Here is a 17,469-nt window from a genome sequence, read left to right as displayed (position 1 = left end):
CACCCTGGCCACCCTTTACTGCTCTGGGTAACGTTTTTTCATTGTGGTTCGGTCACAGAGTCCTTCCCTTGTGTAATTTGGCCACTGCTTAAGGAAGCCTCGATAGGAGCATCGTCCATAGCCCTGGAGGTGAAATTGGCCACTGTGGCCACTCTGGGGACAACTCAAGCAGCAAATACTCAGTGGAGAGTCATCTTAGACCAGCTTAAGGACTTTGGCAGCCCCGATGGCTGCCACACACAAGGAAGGGAAGCCACATGGCAAGAGCATTCTTGCCAGGACGGCTCTGTGCACACAGACTCCTGCTCATACAGAGCCGCTCTCAGCAGCAAGTCGGGTTTATTGGAGAACTTTTTGCTGCCATCTCAAGCCGATTCCCCACCCGAGCCCACCGAGATGCTGCACTGCTGCACCTTCCTTCAGACAAGAGCTGAAAACGGACCTCCAGGATGGTCTTTTCAGGACCGTCCTATTAAGCCATCTGTATGGCCACATTGGCAGTAGGACCATACTGCAACACAATATGTTGTCTCAGCACAGGAAATGTACTCAGAGCCCCCAGCGCCTCAGCTGATGGAGATTTTTCTTCCTTTTCTATCAGCCACTGCTGTAAAGCTGCGCTAAGAGGCAGTTACATCCCCCGGCAGGAAGCTGTGTCTCATTAGCAGAGGTAAACAATTCCCCTGAACGTGACGAGTCAGGAGAGCATATTAAATATGTCAATATCTTAAGTTTTTTAATCCCTGCTCCGGAACATCATGTCACAGTAGGCAAGGACCCCCCAGCATGGCTCAGAGCCCTACCACACCCCATCTGGCATTTCCCCTTGCTCAGGTCTTTCCCCCCTCTTTGGGAAGGGAGTGGGGAGCTCCTGGGCAGGTGCCCTCACCCACCCGAGCAAGCCTGAACACTCCATTGATTTCCCTTGCTCAGTTGGCACAGCTGCAAGCAAGTAAAAAATAATAAAAACTATCCAGCCATTTGCTTTTAAAACATCAACCGAAACATCCATTTAGTAGCCACCCTGCTCTGGGGATGGGACCGCACCGGAGCTCAGCAGCTCCGGCTGCAGCCCTTCCTCCCAGCACACACAGAGATGGCAAAAGCCACACGATGCTCAACAGGCTGTAACAGGGGGAGCAAATCCCAGCACGGCACTCGTGGCTTTACTGCCGGGCAGGTGTGTGTCTGGGAGGAAGACACTGGTGAAAGCAGGACGGGTTTTACCCTGTTTTATCAACTGGCTTCTGCTGCTGTCCATGGCAGCCTCGTGCACACACGCACGACAACACATGCTTTATTTACAGGAGTCCCCTTTTCTCCCCAAGGCTGCTGCTGCATCCCCTGCAAAAGAGCCTGGTGCTCACGTACAGATCAGCTGCTCGCTGTTTTGTTTTATCCCCGCTGCTGGTGGAGCAGTCTTCTGCCTCATTTACAGCGTGCTACTCACACACTACTCACAGGACAGAATTATTTATGTCCTCCTGAGCTTTTCTAGGCTACTCAGCCCTATGGGCTCAACTCGCTGTGCCAATAGTTGCTCACATTCAGTGAGTGTCTCTGAGCTGTGGGGAGGCACCAGAGAAACGTTTTACAGACATGGAGTGGAGAAGCTCTAAGTAGTTCCCAAGACTTTTGGTTGCCCAGCTGGAGATGGCAAAGCCCAGATTTTCCAGAGCACCTCACGTTACCCAGTAGTTTCCATATTCAAAGTGCAGCCCCACAGCCCCACTTTGCACCCGAGAGCACCCATTTGTACAAGCCAGATCCCCTGCCCTGTTTTGTCTGGGGTGTACATGGGGCACCCTAAAAGCACGTCACAAGCACTTAGACTCCCAATAGTTTCCCAGGTCAAAGCAAGCCCGTGGTGCAGGATCAGTCTCCAGTGCTGTGGGCGCAGAAGCCGCCTGTTCCCACACTTGCAGCAGGGCTCTCCCAGCCCTGGGACACAACCACCCTGCGCAGACCCCAGCCCTGCACCTCCTTTGTCTGAGCCCCCAGGTACCAGCATCAGGTCCCTGCGAGCCAGAGACCAGCCCCCCCCGGCATCCCACACAGCCCAAGCAGGAGTACGCTGCTCCCTCCACGCAGCACCTTTCCACAGGCTCCCGACCACGCACAAAGCATTCACAAACCAAACCACAAAACCCAAACTGTCTTACCTTACAAGTCCGCTGTGCTCGGGAGGGTCAGACCTCACACCCCAGCAGGCTCCTCGCCTCCAGCCATCAGCTCTGAGCAGCTCCAGCTGCTTTATCACCTCCTCCTCTGCCAGGTGGCTCTGCCCCCCTGACGAGGGTCCCACCACAGCTGTCGTACCAATCCCTCTCCCTCTCCAATCCTCTGGATTTTGAGTCCGAGAAGGAGGTAAAGTGACAACAAAGAGATGATACATATGCAAAAAAGACTTGTATTGCGATGCAGAGGTTTTTTTGCAGGTGGTACCCACTGTAGCACAGCCCCACATCATCCCCGAGGCAGGTCTGACCCACACGCTCCTGGAAGCAGGGGCTGCAGGGCAAGGAATGATGGCTTTAACACACGTGTGGATGAGCAATAAACCCATTGGCACAGCTAACCCTGATGCCCGCCTCCAAAACTTCAACATTTGGTGTGTGACCTTGATGATGTGTCCTTAGTGCAGTTCAGCACATGTGGATGCGTGTGTGTGTCCCTGCAAAACATGCGAGCTTGGCCGTGCACTGTCACTTGTGTGCAGAATGGGATGGCTGAACCTTTTCTCCCATTGCCCAGGCCTGCAGGCAATGAGAGATGTAGCAGTAGTAGCAGCAGACATTGTCGCCTGGATGGGATGAGCCATCCTTCCCACCGTGGTCCCTGTGGCTGGGTGAGGACCGTTGCATCTCCTGCGTGCAGCTGGGGAAGGCAGCATGGCTTGGGAAGAGCCTGTCCCCATGGGCAGCAGGGCTGCCAGGCACAGCTACGTAACTCGGTTTCTGCAAAGACAGACATTAACTGATGTTCCCTTCTATTTGCCACAGGCTAAGGGTGCCCAGAGAAGCAGCAAGTGGCTGGGGATGGTGTTCAGGCTGCGGGGATGCCAGGTCCCTTCTGGGCGCTGGTGGGTGGGCACAGAGGCACCTGCCCCCTTCCCTTCCCAATCTCCTGTGAGCTCAGCCTCCGGTTAGTTTGGGTACGTTGAACTGAGCGACCAGCAATGGTCACCACGTCAGGCTGAGCGGGTGCATCCTGAGCACACCCGCTCTGCAGGTCTCCGAGGTCAGGATGCTGTCCTGGGGACAACGGAGACACGGGGAGCCCAAATCTCTGCTCTCTCTGCTACTGCCCAGTCCTGTCCCAGCTCAGAGCTGGGGAGATTGGGTTTCCCTTCTCTAGCCATGCTCAGAGGCACTGGGGGGACGGTGTGTCCCCTGCCCATTCGGCACCAGGAGCCACGAGAGGCACGGATGTGCTTTGGGGATTTTAGCCATTCCATTCTTGCAAGGGAGCAGGGGTGAATGCAGTTTTCTGGAGGCTTGTAATTTGGCCAAGCTTAAGCAAAGTTTCTCAGAGACTGTCTCAGGGAAAGCGCTTTCTATGAACGTTGTCCTCGTGCCAAATTGATTTCCCTTTGGGGAAAGGCCTTTCAAAGGAAACAGCTCAGCCATTCTTATAGCAAAGGCAAAACCACGCATTTCTGTCTTAAATTTACACTCAGAAACAGCATCATCCAGAGCCAGACCCCCAGCATACTCCAGTTCAGCCCAGCAGTTAACGTTTGACACAAGCAGCTAAAACCAGGGTCCAGTAGTGGTGCGAGCTCGGCTGTGTGCCCATGATGCCCACATGATGCCCACGCGATGCCCAGGCGTTGCCTTCTTCTCTCGTGACCGTTGTTGTTGTTCCAGGAGAACCCGTACCTGTGCAGCGATGAGTGTGATGCCTCCAACCCGGACCTGGCCCACCCACCAAAACTCATGTTCGACAGTGAGGATGAAGGGCTGGCCACGTACTGGCAGAGCGTGACATGGCGCCGGTACCCGGAGCCGCTGTTGGCCAACATCACGCTGTCCTGGAACAAAAGCATCGAGCTGACAGATGACATCGTGATAACCTTTGAGTATGGCCGACCCACCATCATGATGCTGGAGAAGTCGCTGGACAACGGGAGGACTTGGCACCCGTACCAATATTACGCAGATGACTGCATGGAGGCCTTCAGCATGCCAGCACGGAGGGTCCGGGACCTCTCCACCACCAGTGCCAACAGGGTCCTCTGCACGGAGGAGTATTCCCGCTGGGCGGGCTCCAAAAAGGAGAAGACCGTCCGGTTCGAGGTGAGGGACCGCTTTGCCATCTTTGCTGGCCCTGACCTCAAGAACATGGACAACTTGTACACCCGTCTGGAGAGCGCCAAAGGGCTCAAAGACTTCTTTACTGTGACCGACCTGCGGATGAGGCTGCTGAGACCGGCCCTGGGGGGCACCTACGTGCAGAGGGAGAACTTGTACAAGTACTTCTATGCTGTCTCCAACATTGAAGTCACTGGCAGGTAACGGCTGCTGTATTTCTTTGGGCATCTCTTCTCGGAGGGATGAGAAGAGGGTTACTGCTAGAAAATTAAGCCATCAGCGTTTCTGTCAACCGATAAGATTATCAGTGTTTCTCCCTCTAATACCCTTTCTCCCCAGGCAGGGCAGCATCGGTGATAAAACAGATGTGTCCTTGCAGGGAACAGCTGGGGCACCTCCAAGGCTGTGTCTGAGAGAAGGGCTCTGTGCTCCCCGAGCCGGTGCAGGGGAGCTGGGACATGGCTTGGATGGACAGTCGGGCTCTGAGTTTCCTCGCAGATACCCTGCTCCCGCTGTGCAAACATAGCCAGGCTCTGCCCAAAAATCTCAGGGGCAATGCTGGTGGATCTGGGGGGTTGAAGAATGAGGCTCGCCCCGCTGAACTCCAGCTCACTGCCAGTACAAGCAGGATGGGTCATCCCAAGTCAGTCCTGCGCCTCTGGAGCAGCTTTGGCTCCAGCAGACGAAGTTTGGAGTGAGGGTAAACCCCCCCAACAGATCTGGGGCAGGGGAAGGCAGGAGGGGGTTTGTTTCTCCTGGTTTTTGTTTTTCATTTCTCTGTACGATGCCATATGTTACATTATGACATCAACCGAAAAAGCAAAGTAAGGTGGAAAAATGCCGAGATGGCTAATTTCCCATCCAGCTTGTGGATTCAGCTTGTGTGAGACTTACAGACGAGAGGGGAAAAAATCTCCCCATCACCCACCCCGTGCTAACAAGAATCACCACAGCGACAGAGGAGCTGTTTGTATCAGTTCCAAACCGTTTGATTCTGAGACTTGCAAGCAAAAATGTTTTGCAGGTGCCACCGAGGCTGGCTTTGAACCGGCTCCAAGGGGAAGGAAGCTGCAGCGAGGGATGGGAGAGCCCTTTTCTCCCACAGGGGCAGGCAGGAGACAGCAGTGAGGGCAGCAGCAGGCAGAGGGGCTAGATCTCTCTCACGGTGTGGTCGCCTGTCTGGGATGAGCAGCCGTGGCTCTCGGCTGGGCTGGTGAAGTGTCGGGGTGCTGGCTGGTGGGACTGGGTGGGGAGGAGCCCGTGGGAGCTCAGGCACACGGGCAGAGCTGCGGGAGAGCACCTCTGCGCGCGTCTGCAGGCGCTCAGGTATCGGTGCAATGTGCTTCTGTATAAATATGTGCAGAGAGACGTTTTACACCTGCCTGTAAGAGGTATTGCCAGGTGTACTAAATATCCACAGGCCTCAGACAGCTCAGGATGGGGCAAAATAGCAAAATAAAGAGTGTGGAAGGGAGGGAAAGCAGGCGAAGGTGAGAGAAGAAGCCAGCGTGTTGCCTTCTCCTCCACCCCAACCACAGCCAGCTCTGCCCCGGCTCCATCTGCCGCAGCCTCACTCCCCAGGGCTGCCAAACTGCCCGCAGGGATGCTTGATGTTACTGGCAGCAGTGGCAAAGCCCCAGGGATCAATTCCCAGCCAAGGCCCACGCTGACCAGGATAGCTGGCAGGAAGGGTTGGAGCTGGTGTATCAAGTTATCCAGACTGGTTAGACTCCGTAACAGGGATGCTGAGTTTTCAGCTCAGAAAGTGGTAAATTAGGATTAAATGTTTGCTGTCAGTGTTTGATGTCAATGCTTGTGCAATGACCCTTGGCTTCCAAGCATGGAGATAGCTGTGCAGATAACCCAGGATTCGTTACTGCACCTACAGCAGCTTCAGGATATTCGATGCTTTAAGGTACATGTTAAAGTACTCCTGGTGTCCCGTGAATGCCTTCTTCCTCAGAGCCCTTTACCTTTTCTCCCTGCCTCAGGCAGGTTATGTAGTGTCAGTAGTTTTGACTTCAGCTGGTGGGGTTTTCCACAAACCAGTGCCTTGCTGGCTGTCAGCCACCTTCCTCCCCCCACACCCAGTCCCCCACCAGCTTTCAAACTCAGTGGCCAAATTTAATACCATCTGATAGTAGCAGAGATTGTTTCAAGAGATAAAATCCCTGCAAACTTTGTGAAAAGAGGCAACTAGGACAGTGGAGGGAAACCCTTTTAAACACCCCAGGGAGGGGGAGACACAACTTCTATGAGACATCTGAGATTCCACAGCTGCCTGCACCCTGAAGACAGTGCTGGGGGCGGGTGTGTGTGTCTGTGTCTCTGTCAGGCTGCAAATGTCCAGTGGAAGCTACAACGCTGCTTTTTTGCTGGGGCCAGAATGAGATGGGCTGGGGTTTGTTGGCTAATTCCTGGCAGCCTGCCCCTGGAGCTGACATGCTGCCTGCAAGGATGGCTGCCTGCGTGGATGTGTGTCTGCGTGGATGTGTGTCTGTGAAGAGGTGTGTCTGTGAGGACAGCTGCCTGCGTGGATGTGTGTCTGTGTGGACATGTGTCTGTGAGGATGTGTGTCTGTGTGGATGTGTGTCTGTGAGGATGACTGCCTGCAATGATGTGTGTCTGTGAGGACAGCTGCCTGCATGGATGTGTGTCTGTGTGGATGTGTGTCTGTGTGGACATGTGTCTGTGAGGATGTGTGTCTGTGTGGATGTGTGTCTGTGAGGATGACTGCCTGCGATGATGTGTGTCTGTGAGGACAGCTACCTGCGTGGATGTGTGTCTGTGAGGATGTGTGTCTGTGAGGATGTATGTCTGTGTGGATGTATGTCTGTGTGGATGGCTGCCTGCGTGGATGTGTGTCTGTGTGGACGTGTGTCTGCGTGGATGTGTGTCTGTGTGGATGTGTGTCTGCGAGGATGTGTGTCTGCGTGGACGTGTGTCTGTGTGGATGTGTGTCTGTGTGGATGGCTGCCTGCGTGGACGTGTGTCTGCGTGGATGTATGTGAGGACAGCTGCCTGCGTGGATGTATGTCTGTGAGGATGTGTGTCTGTGTGGATGTGTGTTTGTGTGGATGTGTGTCTGCGTGGATGTATGTCTGTGAGGATGTGTGTCTGTGTGGATGGCTGCCTGTGTGGACGTGTGTCTGTGAGAACGTGTGTCTGCGTGGACGTGTGTCTGTGTGGACGGCTGCCCACGGCTTCCTGCTGAGCCACGGGTCCTGCTTGCCTCTGCTTCCCTCTTGGCTCTTCTCACCATGAGCTGCCTGACAGCATCTCCTCAGATGTAGCAGAGCCTCTGGGAGGAGAGGGCTTTTTCTTGGCCGGGGACAAAGGAAACTCTGAAAACTGCTTTTTCCAGCCCAAACTCCAAGTCCTAAGCTAGAGCAAGAGCCCAGCTTTGCAGTGCTTCAGTTCTTGCCGGCTGTCCCCACTTGCTGGGCCAGTCCCGGGAGAGGGGGACACTCATCCTGGGCAGGGAAGGTGATGCCCGTCCTGGGCTGACTCTTCCCAGCTCCGATGGGCACAGGGCAGGGAAGGATGACAGGCTGAGGAGCTGTGGATAACTGGTGTATAAGGTGGAAAAGCTTCATGTGAATTAACTCTGCTCCTGTGATTATTCTGGCCCCAGCAAGCAGGTTTTTTCGCTGGAAAGCAATCTAATTCCCGCAGTAAGCAAAGCCAGTTACAGCGCAAGGACTAAAACCAAATTAAATCTTGTGTATGGCTCAACAAGAGGTGGGTTATTGAGAGGAAGAGAGGAGAAATCAATGTGAGCCTGACAGGAGCGTTGTGCGGGGAAGGGGGGAGGCAGGGCTGGGGACAGATACATGCTGCCTCTTCCAGGACGTGGGAACAACCATGTTTCAGGAACAGGAGGAAAGTGCCTAGATAAAATGGGGAGGGGTGTTAGAGATCCACTACAGAGCTCAGGGAAATGAGAGGGAAGATAATTATGAAGATATGAGGGCTCAAAGGCAAAAAGCAGCCAGAAGATTCCAGCTGGAGAGCAGAGACGTGAGCAGCCCCAGGAGGCTGGAGGAGCGGTGCCTGGCGGCAGCGGCGTGTGGCACTGAGGAGCGGCGTGTGCCATCAGAGTGCGTGGCATTGCCTGTGCCCCTGTACGGTGCCAGGATTCTGGCAGGCAGCTGGCAGTGTCCACGGGGCGCTGAGACACATTGCAGCTTGTCTCCAGTTGATGTTCACACTCAAGGGAACAGCAAAATGCTTTGCCCTCCGAGCAGATCATGAGCCCGGGTGGTTTCTCATGCTGCAGCCTTAGCTGGTGGATTCAGAGAGATTTCTCTGATCCCCACAGCCCACGTGCTCCTGGGCCTCCATCCAAGTGCAGCCCATCCTTCACCCTTCTGCTTCCCACCAAGGAAAACCCCTCACCTCAATCTCCCAGAGCTTTTGGCAACAGCAGAAAGAGACGGAGCAAAGAACATGGGGAGAAGGGGAAGGAGTTTGCTGCCTTCTCTTCTCTTGTAGGCCAGATGGCCCAGGGTGGTTCAAGAGTTTTCCAGGACCTTCAGAGGATCTGATGCATCCTGAGGGTCACTGCACCCTTCCTGGGTGCTTCAGGGCCTCCTCTGCCCGCCCTGTCTGGATCTCTGCCTCCCATAACCTCAGCCAGGTCCATTTCTCTCTTCATGGCTGACAGTTTATTTTTATTCTCTTTCTTCTCGGTATCTTTTCTTTTTCTTTCTTCTTCCATCCTGTCCCTATTGATCTGAGGAGTAACTGGAGATGCAGAGGAGTCAAGACAGGAATAGACACGAGCAAGCCCTTGGCCTTTGTGCTTGTGTGTGTGCCAGGCAGGGTGGGGAAGAGAAGCAGAAAGACTTTTCCCCACAGATCTCTCTATTCACAGCTTAGTTTTCTCCTCGGTGCAGAAATGAGCTCGGTCGTCTCCTCAGGAACGGGTGAATGAGCTTTTCCTGGCTGCCAGGACTGACGGCCGGCGCGGTGAAAGCCCCTGGTTCTCTTCCCATTACACACTGTGTCTCTTTGGAGTAATTTTTTCCCCTTCATAACGTCAGTCACCGCAGTGCTCAGCAGGGCACGCTCCATCACGGAGACGTTAATAAGCCATAATTGAAGTTAATGTGCCATGGCCAGGACATGTGGATCCAGTTAGGAGAAATCAGATTGAGCAGAAGTGAATCAATTTTAGGCTAATTATTAAGATTTCTCACCTTCGTCCTCCCCTGCCCCAGTGCATGCTCTGTCTATCTGTCTGTCCATCTTGCCAGTGATGAGCAGTCCCCGGGGGAAGGCAGGAGGAGGGAGCATTACTCGTCACTGAGCAGCTCCGTGTAATAGTGCCTCATCTCAGGCTTTGCTCAGGCTAAAGAGGCACCAACAAGATGAGGTTTCCAGTTTTTAACAGCATGTCCTTTCCTCTCTTCACCAATGGCTTTTCTGAGAGTTTCCTTGGCTTCTCTTTTGCCTACACAAAAGAATTGAAGGGAAAGGCCCTCTGTGCTCCTCTGCTTTGATCCCTGTCTTCCCCTTGTGCAGTTCTTGGTGCTGTGCGTGGATGCTCTCTGGGAGGCTTTGCTCTCCACTGGAGTGGAGAGTTTGTACTAGCAAAGCAGAACAAATTTGCCCAGCCCATTATCCTGGTGCCAACAGCTAGAATCAGGCACTCCAGACCTGGAGGATCAAAGCCATTCCCCAAAGCACCTCCTTCAGTAAATTGAGCTGGTTAATTGTCAGTGGTACCCATATGCAAGGGATATATTCTTTCTGCCTTCTCGGTGACTCTCAAGATGCAGTGATGCTCAGTGCTGTACTGCTGTTAAAGATGAAGCAATTCCTGCTCAGCCTGGTAGCTGCCTCCCACTTCTGCCCTCCAGGCAAGCACAATAATGGCAGCTCAGCATGCTTCCCCTCCGGTTGTACCTCAGGTCAAACCAGGGCTGCCACCGCATAGTGTGTCCCGGCTGCCTCCAGCCTGCTTTACCCGGCTTGGACATTTCTCCTTCTGACTGTTGATGAAGCTGTTGGAGAGCCTCCAGCCATACAGCTTTGCCATCTTGACTTCTCTGACAAAGCTGCCTCTAGAAGGGAGAAAAGAAGAAGGTTTGGTCTGTGGAACAGTCTCTTGTTGAGGCTCTTAGATTCTGTGTATTGACCGGTGCCCCCTTGAGCATCTTTCCCTGAGAAGCAGGGTGGGACCTGCCAGCTGCTCCACTGCTGCTTCGCAGAAGGAGGACAGGCAGGGACCTGGGGTAAATGATTGCGAGAGTGTGGCCTTCCCCAGCTGAGCTTGCCCAGCCCCAGTGATGCCAGAGCATCACCCCCAATAGAGCCATGACCTCACCCAAACATCGCCCAACAACCAGCCCAACACCCCTGCAGAACACGGCCAGCCTGCGCCCGCACTCAGCACCTTTGGGGAGACCATGAAAACCAGGGCAAGCACGGCCTCTGCCTGTCCCTGCTCCTTCCCCCGCAGCTCCTGGCAGACAGACTTCAGGTCCCAGGAGGTAACAGCATCCTCGTGTCAAGGACGGCCAAGTCTGCGCCAGTGGTGCACCGCATTCCTCGGCCCATCCTCGCCTCCGTGCTGGGCAGCCCCCGAGAGCTGGATGGCTGAATTTTGCTGGCATTCCTCCAGGCTGGAATTAGCTTGAGTTCAAGCAAAATTTTGGTCTTGGTCATATGGTTAAATTAAGTTAATGCACAGCAACTGTTTGCTTGGCTTTCCTTGAGTCTCGTAAAGGTTTTTACTCCCACTGCAGCAAGATGGAGGGGAACCTTGCTGAGCGGGAGGGAGGGAGTTAGCGAGAAACCCGGTGAGCTCCTCCTTCCCCCAGATGCTCGTGACACTTTGTCAATAGCCGGAGACGGATGCCCAAGGTCCTATTACCTGCTCCTGCCTTTGGTTTGCGAAGGTTTTTATTTCCCCTCCGATTTTGTTGCCGAGTTGCGTCCGGCCCTGAGCGGATAATAGAATTTCATCGATAGACTGAGAAGGTGATGTATGTTAAAGCACTTAATATAAAGAGACTTCTACAGGAGCCCAAATTCAATTTGGCCAATGAACTCAATTGCAGGCATTATTGCATTCCAGGAGAAAGACCAAGAGCATTTATACACATTACTCTGCAAATATTTATGTTCACGTATCCGTGTGATGTCCTCTTCACCCTTCCTCCCTTCTGTTGCCTGACCCCCTAATGGGGAAGTTTGGTTTCGTGTTTGCTTTTTAAGGCAGCTTTGAATGTAAATAATGTTCCACCAGTCAGCAGGATCTTGACAGCTGGTGAGTGTCAACTTATTTTAAATAAATAGCCTCTCGAATGGGAACAGCCAGCTAGCGTGCTCTTCACTTTGGCATCTTTTAAATTGTCTCCTCTTTGTAACCCAAACCTCAAATCATTTCGAAGGGCAGAGAGGAGGGTTCCTCCCTGCCAGAAGGACTCATCTGTCCCTACCACACAACCAAAATGAAAACCCACAAGGAAAAAAAACCAAACCACTCACAACATGTCCCTCTGACCTAACCCAGGGCTGTTTTTCAGTTTTTTGGCTCTGCAAAAAGCAGCAAAACCCAAAAGCCTCTCTCTCTCTGTTTCAAGCGGAAAGAAACAATATGTTAAAATGGCTTTTCCTCCCCCTTCAGCCCCTGGACCGCAGGCTCAGTTACACTCCCAGCCCTGCTCCTGGGATGAATGAGCTGCTGTCACCTTCTTCAGCCCTTTCAGCCCTGCTCCAGTCACTGGCAACAGCAAACCTCTGCGGAGCGATCTCCCAGCAAGGCAAACCCTAATATAACAGCTCTCCACGAAGGGACGGTGCTTCTTCCGTGGCCCGGCCATTAGAAGTTATTTTTACCTGCTTCTGCACGCACAGATGGGCCAGAAACAATCCAAGCTCAGCACCCGTTATGCTTTGCCGAAAAGATTTGCTCTGCTTTTGCTGAGCTGCCAAAACAGTTGCAAAGGAGCAGGTAGAAAGTGGGTAAGTCATGGCCAGGCAGCTGCCGGGGTGTGCTGCGAGCAACGGCTGGGGATGACAATAGAGAGATGGAGAAGAGTTATTCATGTTTCCCCGAGAGCTGAGATCAGTTGAAACATCATTTTCCTTGGGGAGGGAGAGGAAAGAGCTCCCTTCAAACACATTGTCCCATGAGACTCATTAAAGGCTCATCAATTACAGTGAGAGCAAACAATTCAGGGGAAAGCTATCATAAGCCTTCCTTTGGATGGCAGTCATTAGCAGCTCTCTGCTGTGCTACCTCTCTCCAATGCCAGCTCGGGCAAGCAGAAAGGGAGCAGGGGCTACCACTGACAAGCTGATGGTGGGGGAAAGCCAGAGCCCAGTGGCCCAGGAGCCAACAGAAGGGGACCAGGTCTCCACAGCATCCCTGGGGCCTCATGGAGAGCATGGGGTGGAGATGAGAGCGCAGGCTGGACTGGAAGGACACTTGGAAGGGAGGTGGTGGCCCACCGTAGTGGACTTCTGTTGCCCCATATCCTCACCCAGGATTTTTTAAGGAGCTCAGGGCAGGACAAAATTGGGCCACGGTGGGAGCTGAGCGAGAGGTGCATGGGGACAGAGCAGCTCTTTGGGTCTCCACCCAGTGAGGGGTTTCTCCAGCCCTGCCCAGCACAGCACTGGGGTCATGGCATCAGGCCTGAGTGGGGGCTGCCAGCACCCCATGGCTGCCTCAGCCCCACGGGGAGGGATAGGGTTGAAAAGATGCTCTTTGCCTTTCTCTGCCCTCCTGCCCTGCTCTGCAAAGTGGGAGTATGGACGGAAAAAGAGGTTGTAAAACACATAAGAATCCTTGGAAGGAAAGCAAAGGGCTGGGGTAGCTTTTAAAAATTATTTCAAAAGTAATTACTAATAAAAGCTCAGGGACAGGGGCTGCTTTCCCACTCCCAGCACAGCTCCTGCAGGTTTGAGGCACTTACCCCCGCCTTCACCCCCTGTGCACGGGCATCTCTTTCCCTTGCATGTGGGCTTGGCCCCAGACGCCTCTCCAACCACTCACTGCTGTGACCTCCAGGATGCTGACCTGGAGAAATGCAGGGACTGCAAACTGTTCTTTATGACTGTGGGGGAAAAAAAAAAAAAAGAAAAAAGAGGACACTTTCCTGTAAACTTTCCTTGGCGCTCCAAGCTCTGTGATGTTCCCTGGTGGAGGCATTGGCAGCATCAGAGCACACTGCACCACTCTGAGGGAAGGCAGCAGCTCAGTGACCTGCACTAAAATAAACTCATAAATACCCCGTCATGCAAACTGTAATGTCTTGGGCCACACATTGCTCCAGCCACTTTTGATGGGAACAGTATAAACCAGTTTCTATTTAATGCAAAATGCAGTTGTGTGCACCTAGTACCAGCCTGGCACAGGACTTGGGTGTCCCTGGGCCACGGAGGGTGCCTGTGGGTGTTGTAGCTCACGCTGGGGCTGCTCTCCCCCGGGCTGTGCCCCACCACAGCTGCATCCTACGTGTGCTCTGAACACTCACTGAGAAACAGCGCTGTCACCACTAGCCTCGACCCATGAGCTAGAGAGGAGAAACGCTCCCAGCCCTTCAGATGGCCTCTGATGCCAAAGAGACCATACTGCAACCAGCGCCTTGCAGGAGCAGCCCCGGGACGGGAGCGGGGCCATCGCTGCCTTCTGCAGGACACAGCACAGGGGTCTGCCCCACTGCTGCTATTTAAGCCTCATTGCTAAGTAGCTCCTAACCTTTCCCTTCATCCTCTCTTCCCTGCGATGGCTGGCCGCCCGAGGAAGATGAGTGGAGGCAAGCAGGACTAGCAGCTCCCACCCAGGGGACAGGGCTAATGCCATTTACTCCAGTCTCCACCAGCTGGATCTTGGCTGGGGAAAGATGTTGTGCACAAATCATTTGTGAGATCACGTCCTTGGGCTGCAGGCTCAGAAGAAGCAGGCTGAAGAAGGGGTTAAAGCCAAGCCCAAGCAGCAGGGAGGCCCGGATACAGAAACCTTCACACACAAAATGGGGTTGGCAGTCAGGGCTGGCTGAAGGCACTCAGCTGTTTGCTATTAAATAATGCAGCCTGATTGATTGGGCTGAAAAGTGCTGTGTTGCGGGGTCAGCTTGCTGGGGTTACAGTTCTCTGCTTAGATTGATGATCCTCAAAGGTCAAATTCAGAAAGCAATTCCCCAGTAAAATTGATCCTTTGGATAACAAAACTTTTGCACAGTGGCGAAGGACCAAGCAGTGAGAAATATAAGTGACTCGGGTGCAGGCAGGCAGGGTGATCAGCTACCTCTGCTTTCTCTTTATTTAATTCCCCTTGTTTAAAGCAGTTAGGTAGTGAGGGTCTTCTCTGGGAAGATGGGCAGTGCCCCATCACCCCTACACGCAGTGGCTTCGGGATGTCCATGAGCACCCACCCTGTCCCCATCCCGTGGGCAGGGGGGCGCAGGTGCCTTTGCAGGGGTGGGGGGCAGCTGGGGGCTGTCCTGGGAGCTGGTGCTCAGCTCCTGGCTCTCCTCAGCAGCGAGTGGGGTGTGTGTGTATGAGCAGGCATGTCTGACTGCCTCCTGCACGCATCCGTGCCTCCATCTCCCGGTAGCACAGACTTCGTCCCGCTGTGTGGTGGAACTTCTGTAGCTGGAGCCAAATTAATGGTGAGGAGGTTTCACCTTCCTGCACAGCAGCAGCTTGAAGCCAGCAGAAGCACCCCGAAATGGCTGCTTGGCCCTCAGCAGGGGATGCCAGGAGCAAGGATGTGTTACAGGCAGCAGAGGGGTGATCAAGGTTGCCGCAGGCCACCATGGGGGACCAGGTAGTGGTCGCCCAGGGCTGATGTCCCCACTGCGAGACTAGCAGGGTCAAGAACAGGAGCCAAGTGCTACATCCACATCATTGCAGACTTCAGAGGAAATAAGAGGGATATCAAGCCCTGCCTTCGTTGTACCCTCTCCCCTGGGGCTCTTAAACTCCCCCTCAGCTGCTTTTTAAGGTTGTTGGCTCCCATCATCTTGCTCCCACCAGAGGGAGGAGGGAGGAGAGCTGCAGCTCTCAGAAGCTGTTGTTCTGATTCAGGCTGGGCCCAGAGCGGCAGCAGTGAGGCTTTGACCTGCTTTAACCTGCTATCTTGCCTTGTTTCCCCCCCGTCTGCTCATTTTGAAGTGAGAGAAGGAGGCCGTGATGTGTGGACGCTGAATAATTCAGTCTGGCTCCGCAGCACCCCGGGGCTGAGCATCGCCTCTGCTAAAGGGCTGGGATGGCTCAGACGAAATCCTTGCTCATCAGAGGCAGAGGGGACACAGAGCGGTTGAAACACAGCATCTCTCCTGTGTAGGTACCAGCCAAAGCCACTTCCTTCCCCCAGACACTCAAATTCATGGCTTGCTCCTGGAGCACTGGTGCTCAGAGGCTGTTAGTGCTTTCAGGCGTGACAGGGCATCTCCAGCTCTCACTAACACACAGCTTCAGCTGGAGCATGCTGAGTGTGTGCCTCTGCTCCATGGACCACGTTTCCTTCCTTCCTCCCTTTTAATATTCCCTCCTCTGCATGGCCACAGACAGGGCAGAGTTTTAAGACACAGAGAGAGACTGTTCATCCAGCTTATGCTTAGCCTCTGAGTGGGGTTTGCTAGAATTAAGGACAGAGAGGGGAGGGGGAGAAAAAAAAAAGCATACATGAGGTCAGCTTATCCAGCCATGCGTGAGGAGGAGCACAGCAAAGGCGGCCTCTTCAGGTCAGGCAGGCAGCTGGGAGCATCTTGGGGGGCTCCAAGGGAGAGGGGGAGAGGCACCAGCAGCTGGCAGCCAGGAGGGGCCCAGCTCATGGTGCCCAACCTAATCCAGGTTGTTTATCCCAGTGCAGACAGAGCACATGAAGAAGCAGGCTGTGTTTCCTCTGTCTTCTCTGCAAGCAGTTCATTCCCCTCAGCTCTGCATCTCTTATAATTAGCCCTGTAACACAAAGCACTACCCAGTCAGACTTCTCTACCCGTTCACATAAGGCACAGTATTACCATTTTCTAATGGTTCAGCTTCTGAGAGTGTAAATTATTGCACAAAGCAGTGAGAAAAAACAGCGGGCTGTGCTAGGGATCCAATGTCTGGAATTAAATCAGATGTTTTGGTCCCTGAAGTCTCTGTCTGATGGCCTGAGCTCGGGCCCGGGAGTCACCAGAGCCACGTGTGAGTTATGGGCTCAGCCTCTGTGCTCTGCGCAAGTTACCTCCAGAGTCTGAGCAACAAGAATTATTGTGCACAGAGATAATTATTCCCTGCGTACTGCACTACAGCTCATTAAAAGTTTGTTAATGTTTGCAAATTGCTGAATAGTGTTTTTCGTTGTTGCCTTCTCTGATGAGGCAGGGACTAAAAGGCAGATTCTGATGGTGACTTGTTCTCTGTGTTATTTTGGTCGCAGCAGGCTGGGGCTGTGCTGCACATAGGGAAAAAGGTTTGTGTTGTGCAACTTCACACCACGGGAGAAAACGCTTTTGACTTCAGTACAGCGTGCAGGGGTCATGGGGGCTGGGTCCCACCAGCGTTAGCCATGCTCCATTTAAATCCCCAGGCTGTCCTCTCTGTCTCCAAGTAAAAGCCTCCATCTGAGCTGATCACACAGATTTCTGTAACAGCCTGAAGTCTGTGTGACTCCTTCCTGGAGCCTCAGCTGGAAATGTTGACTTACCATTAAATGGTCTGTTCTACTGCGGTCGGGTAGTGGGAGTCAAGTATCTCTCACCTTGGAATGGAGACTGCAGATCCACCTTGGGCAAGGAAGCAAATATCATAACCCCACCACCAGATACCCAGGGAAAACAGCTGAGTTCAGTGAAAAAGTCCTGCAGAAGGACCAGGAAAGGGGGTAACCAGCCCAGCTTCACCGCTACATTTTCATGCACACGGATGGCACTACACCAGGGGCAGGGAGGAGCAGCAGTAATACCTGACAGCTCTTCTCCTGTCTCCCTCTTCCAGGTGTAAATGCAACCTCCATGCTAACCTGTGCACCTTCAAAGAGGGCAGCCTTCAGTGCGAGTGCGAGCACAACACCACGGGGCAGGACTGCGGCAAGTGCAAGAAGAATTTTCGCTCCAGGTCTTGGCGAGCAGGATCCTACCTGCCTCTCCCCAACGGGTCCCCCAATGCATGTAAGTAACCTGCAGCGAGCCGGCCCTGGCTGCACTCC

At 53.6% G+C, this 17,469-nt stretch overlaps 1 protein-coding gene across 8 annotated transcripts in view; it reads left to right on the top strand.

The window, feature by feature from the left end:
* NTNG2 (netrin G2) overlaps positions 1–17,469 on the top strand; it is a 59,869-nt gene that overhangs the window by 19,679 nt on the left and 22,721 nt on the right. For all 8 annotated transcript variants that reach the window (XR_012634901.1, XM_074923374.1, XM_074923377.1 and 5 more), the window contains exons 3-4: positions 3,870–4,513; positions 17,259–17,431. Coding sequence is in view for 7 of the 8 variants with exons in the window: in XM_074923374.1 (XP_074779475.1) it covers positions 3,870–4,513; positions 17,259–17,431 (817 nt within the window). In the remaining variant the exon portion in view is untranslated. The remainder of the gene's footprint in view (positions 1–3,869; positions 4,514–17,258; positions 17,432–17,469) is intronic.

This window comes from Athene noctua, chromosome 20 (assembly GCF_965140245.1).
Source record: "Athene noctua chromosome 20, bAthNoc1.hap1.1, whole genome shotgun sequence".
NCBI classification, from domain to species: Eukaryota; Metazoa; Chordata; class Aves; order Strigiformes; family Strigidae; genus Athene; species Athene noctua.
The sequence above is the reverse complement of the archived record's forward strand: the minus strand, read 5'-3'. Positions and strand labels throughout refer to the sequence as shown.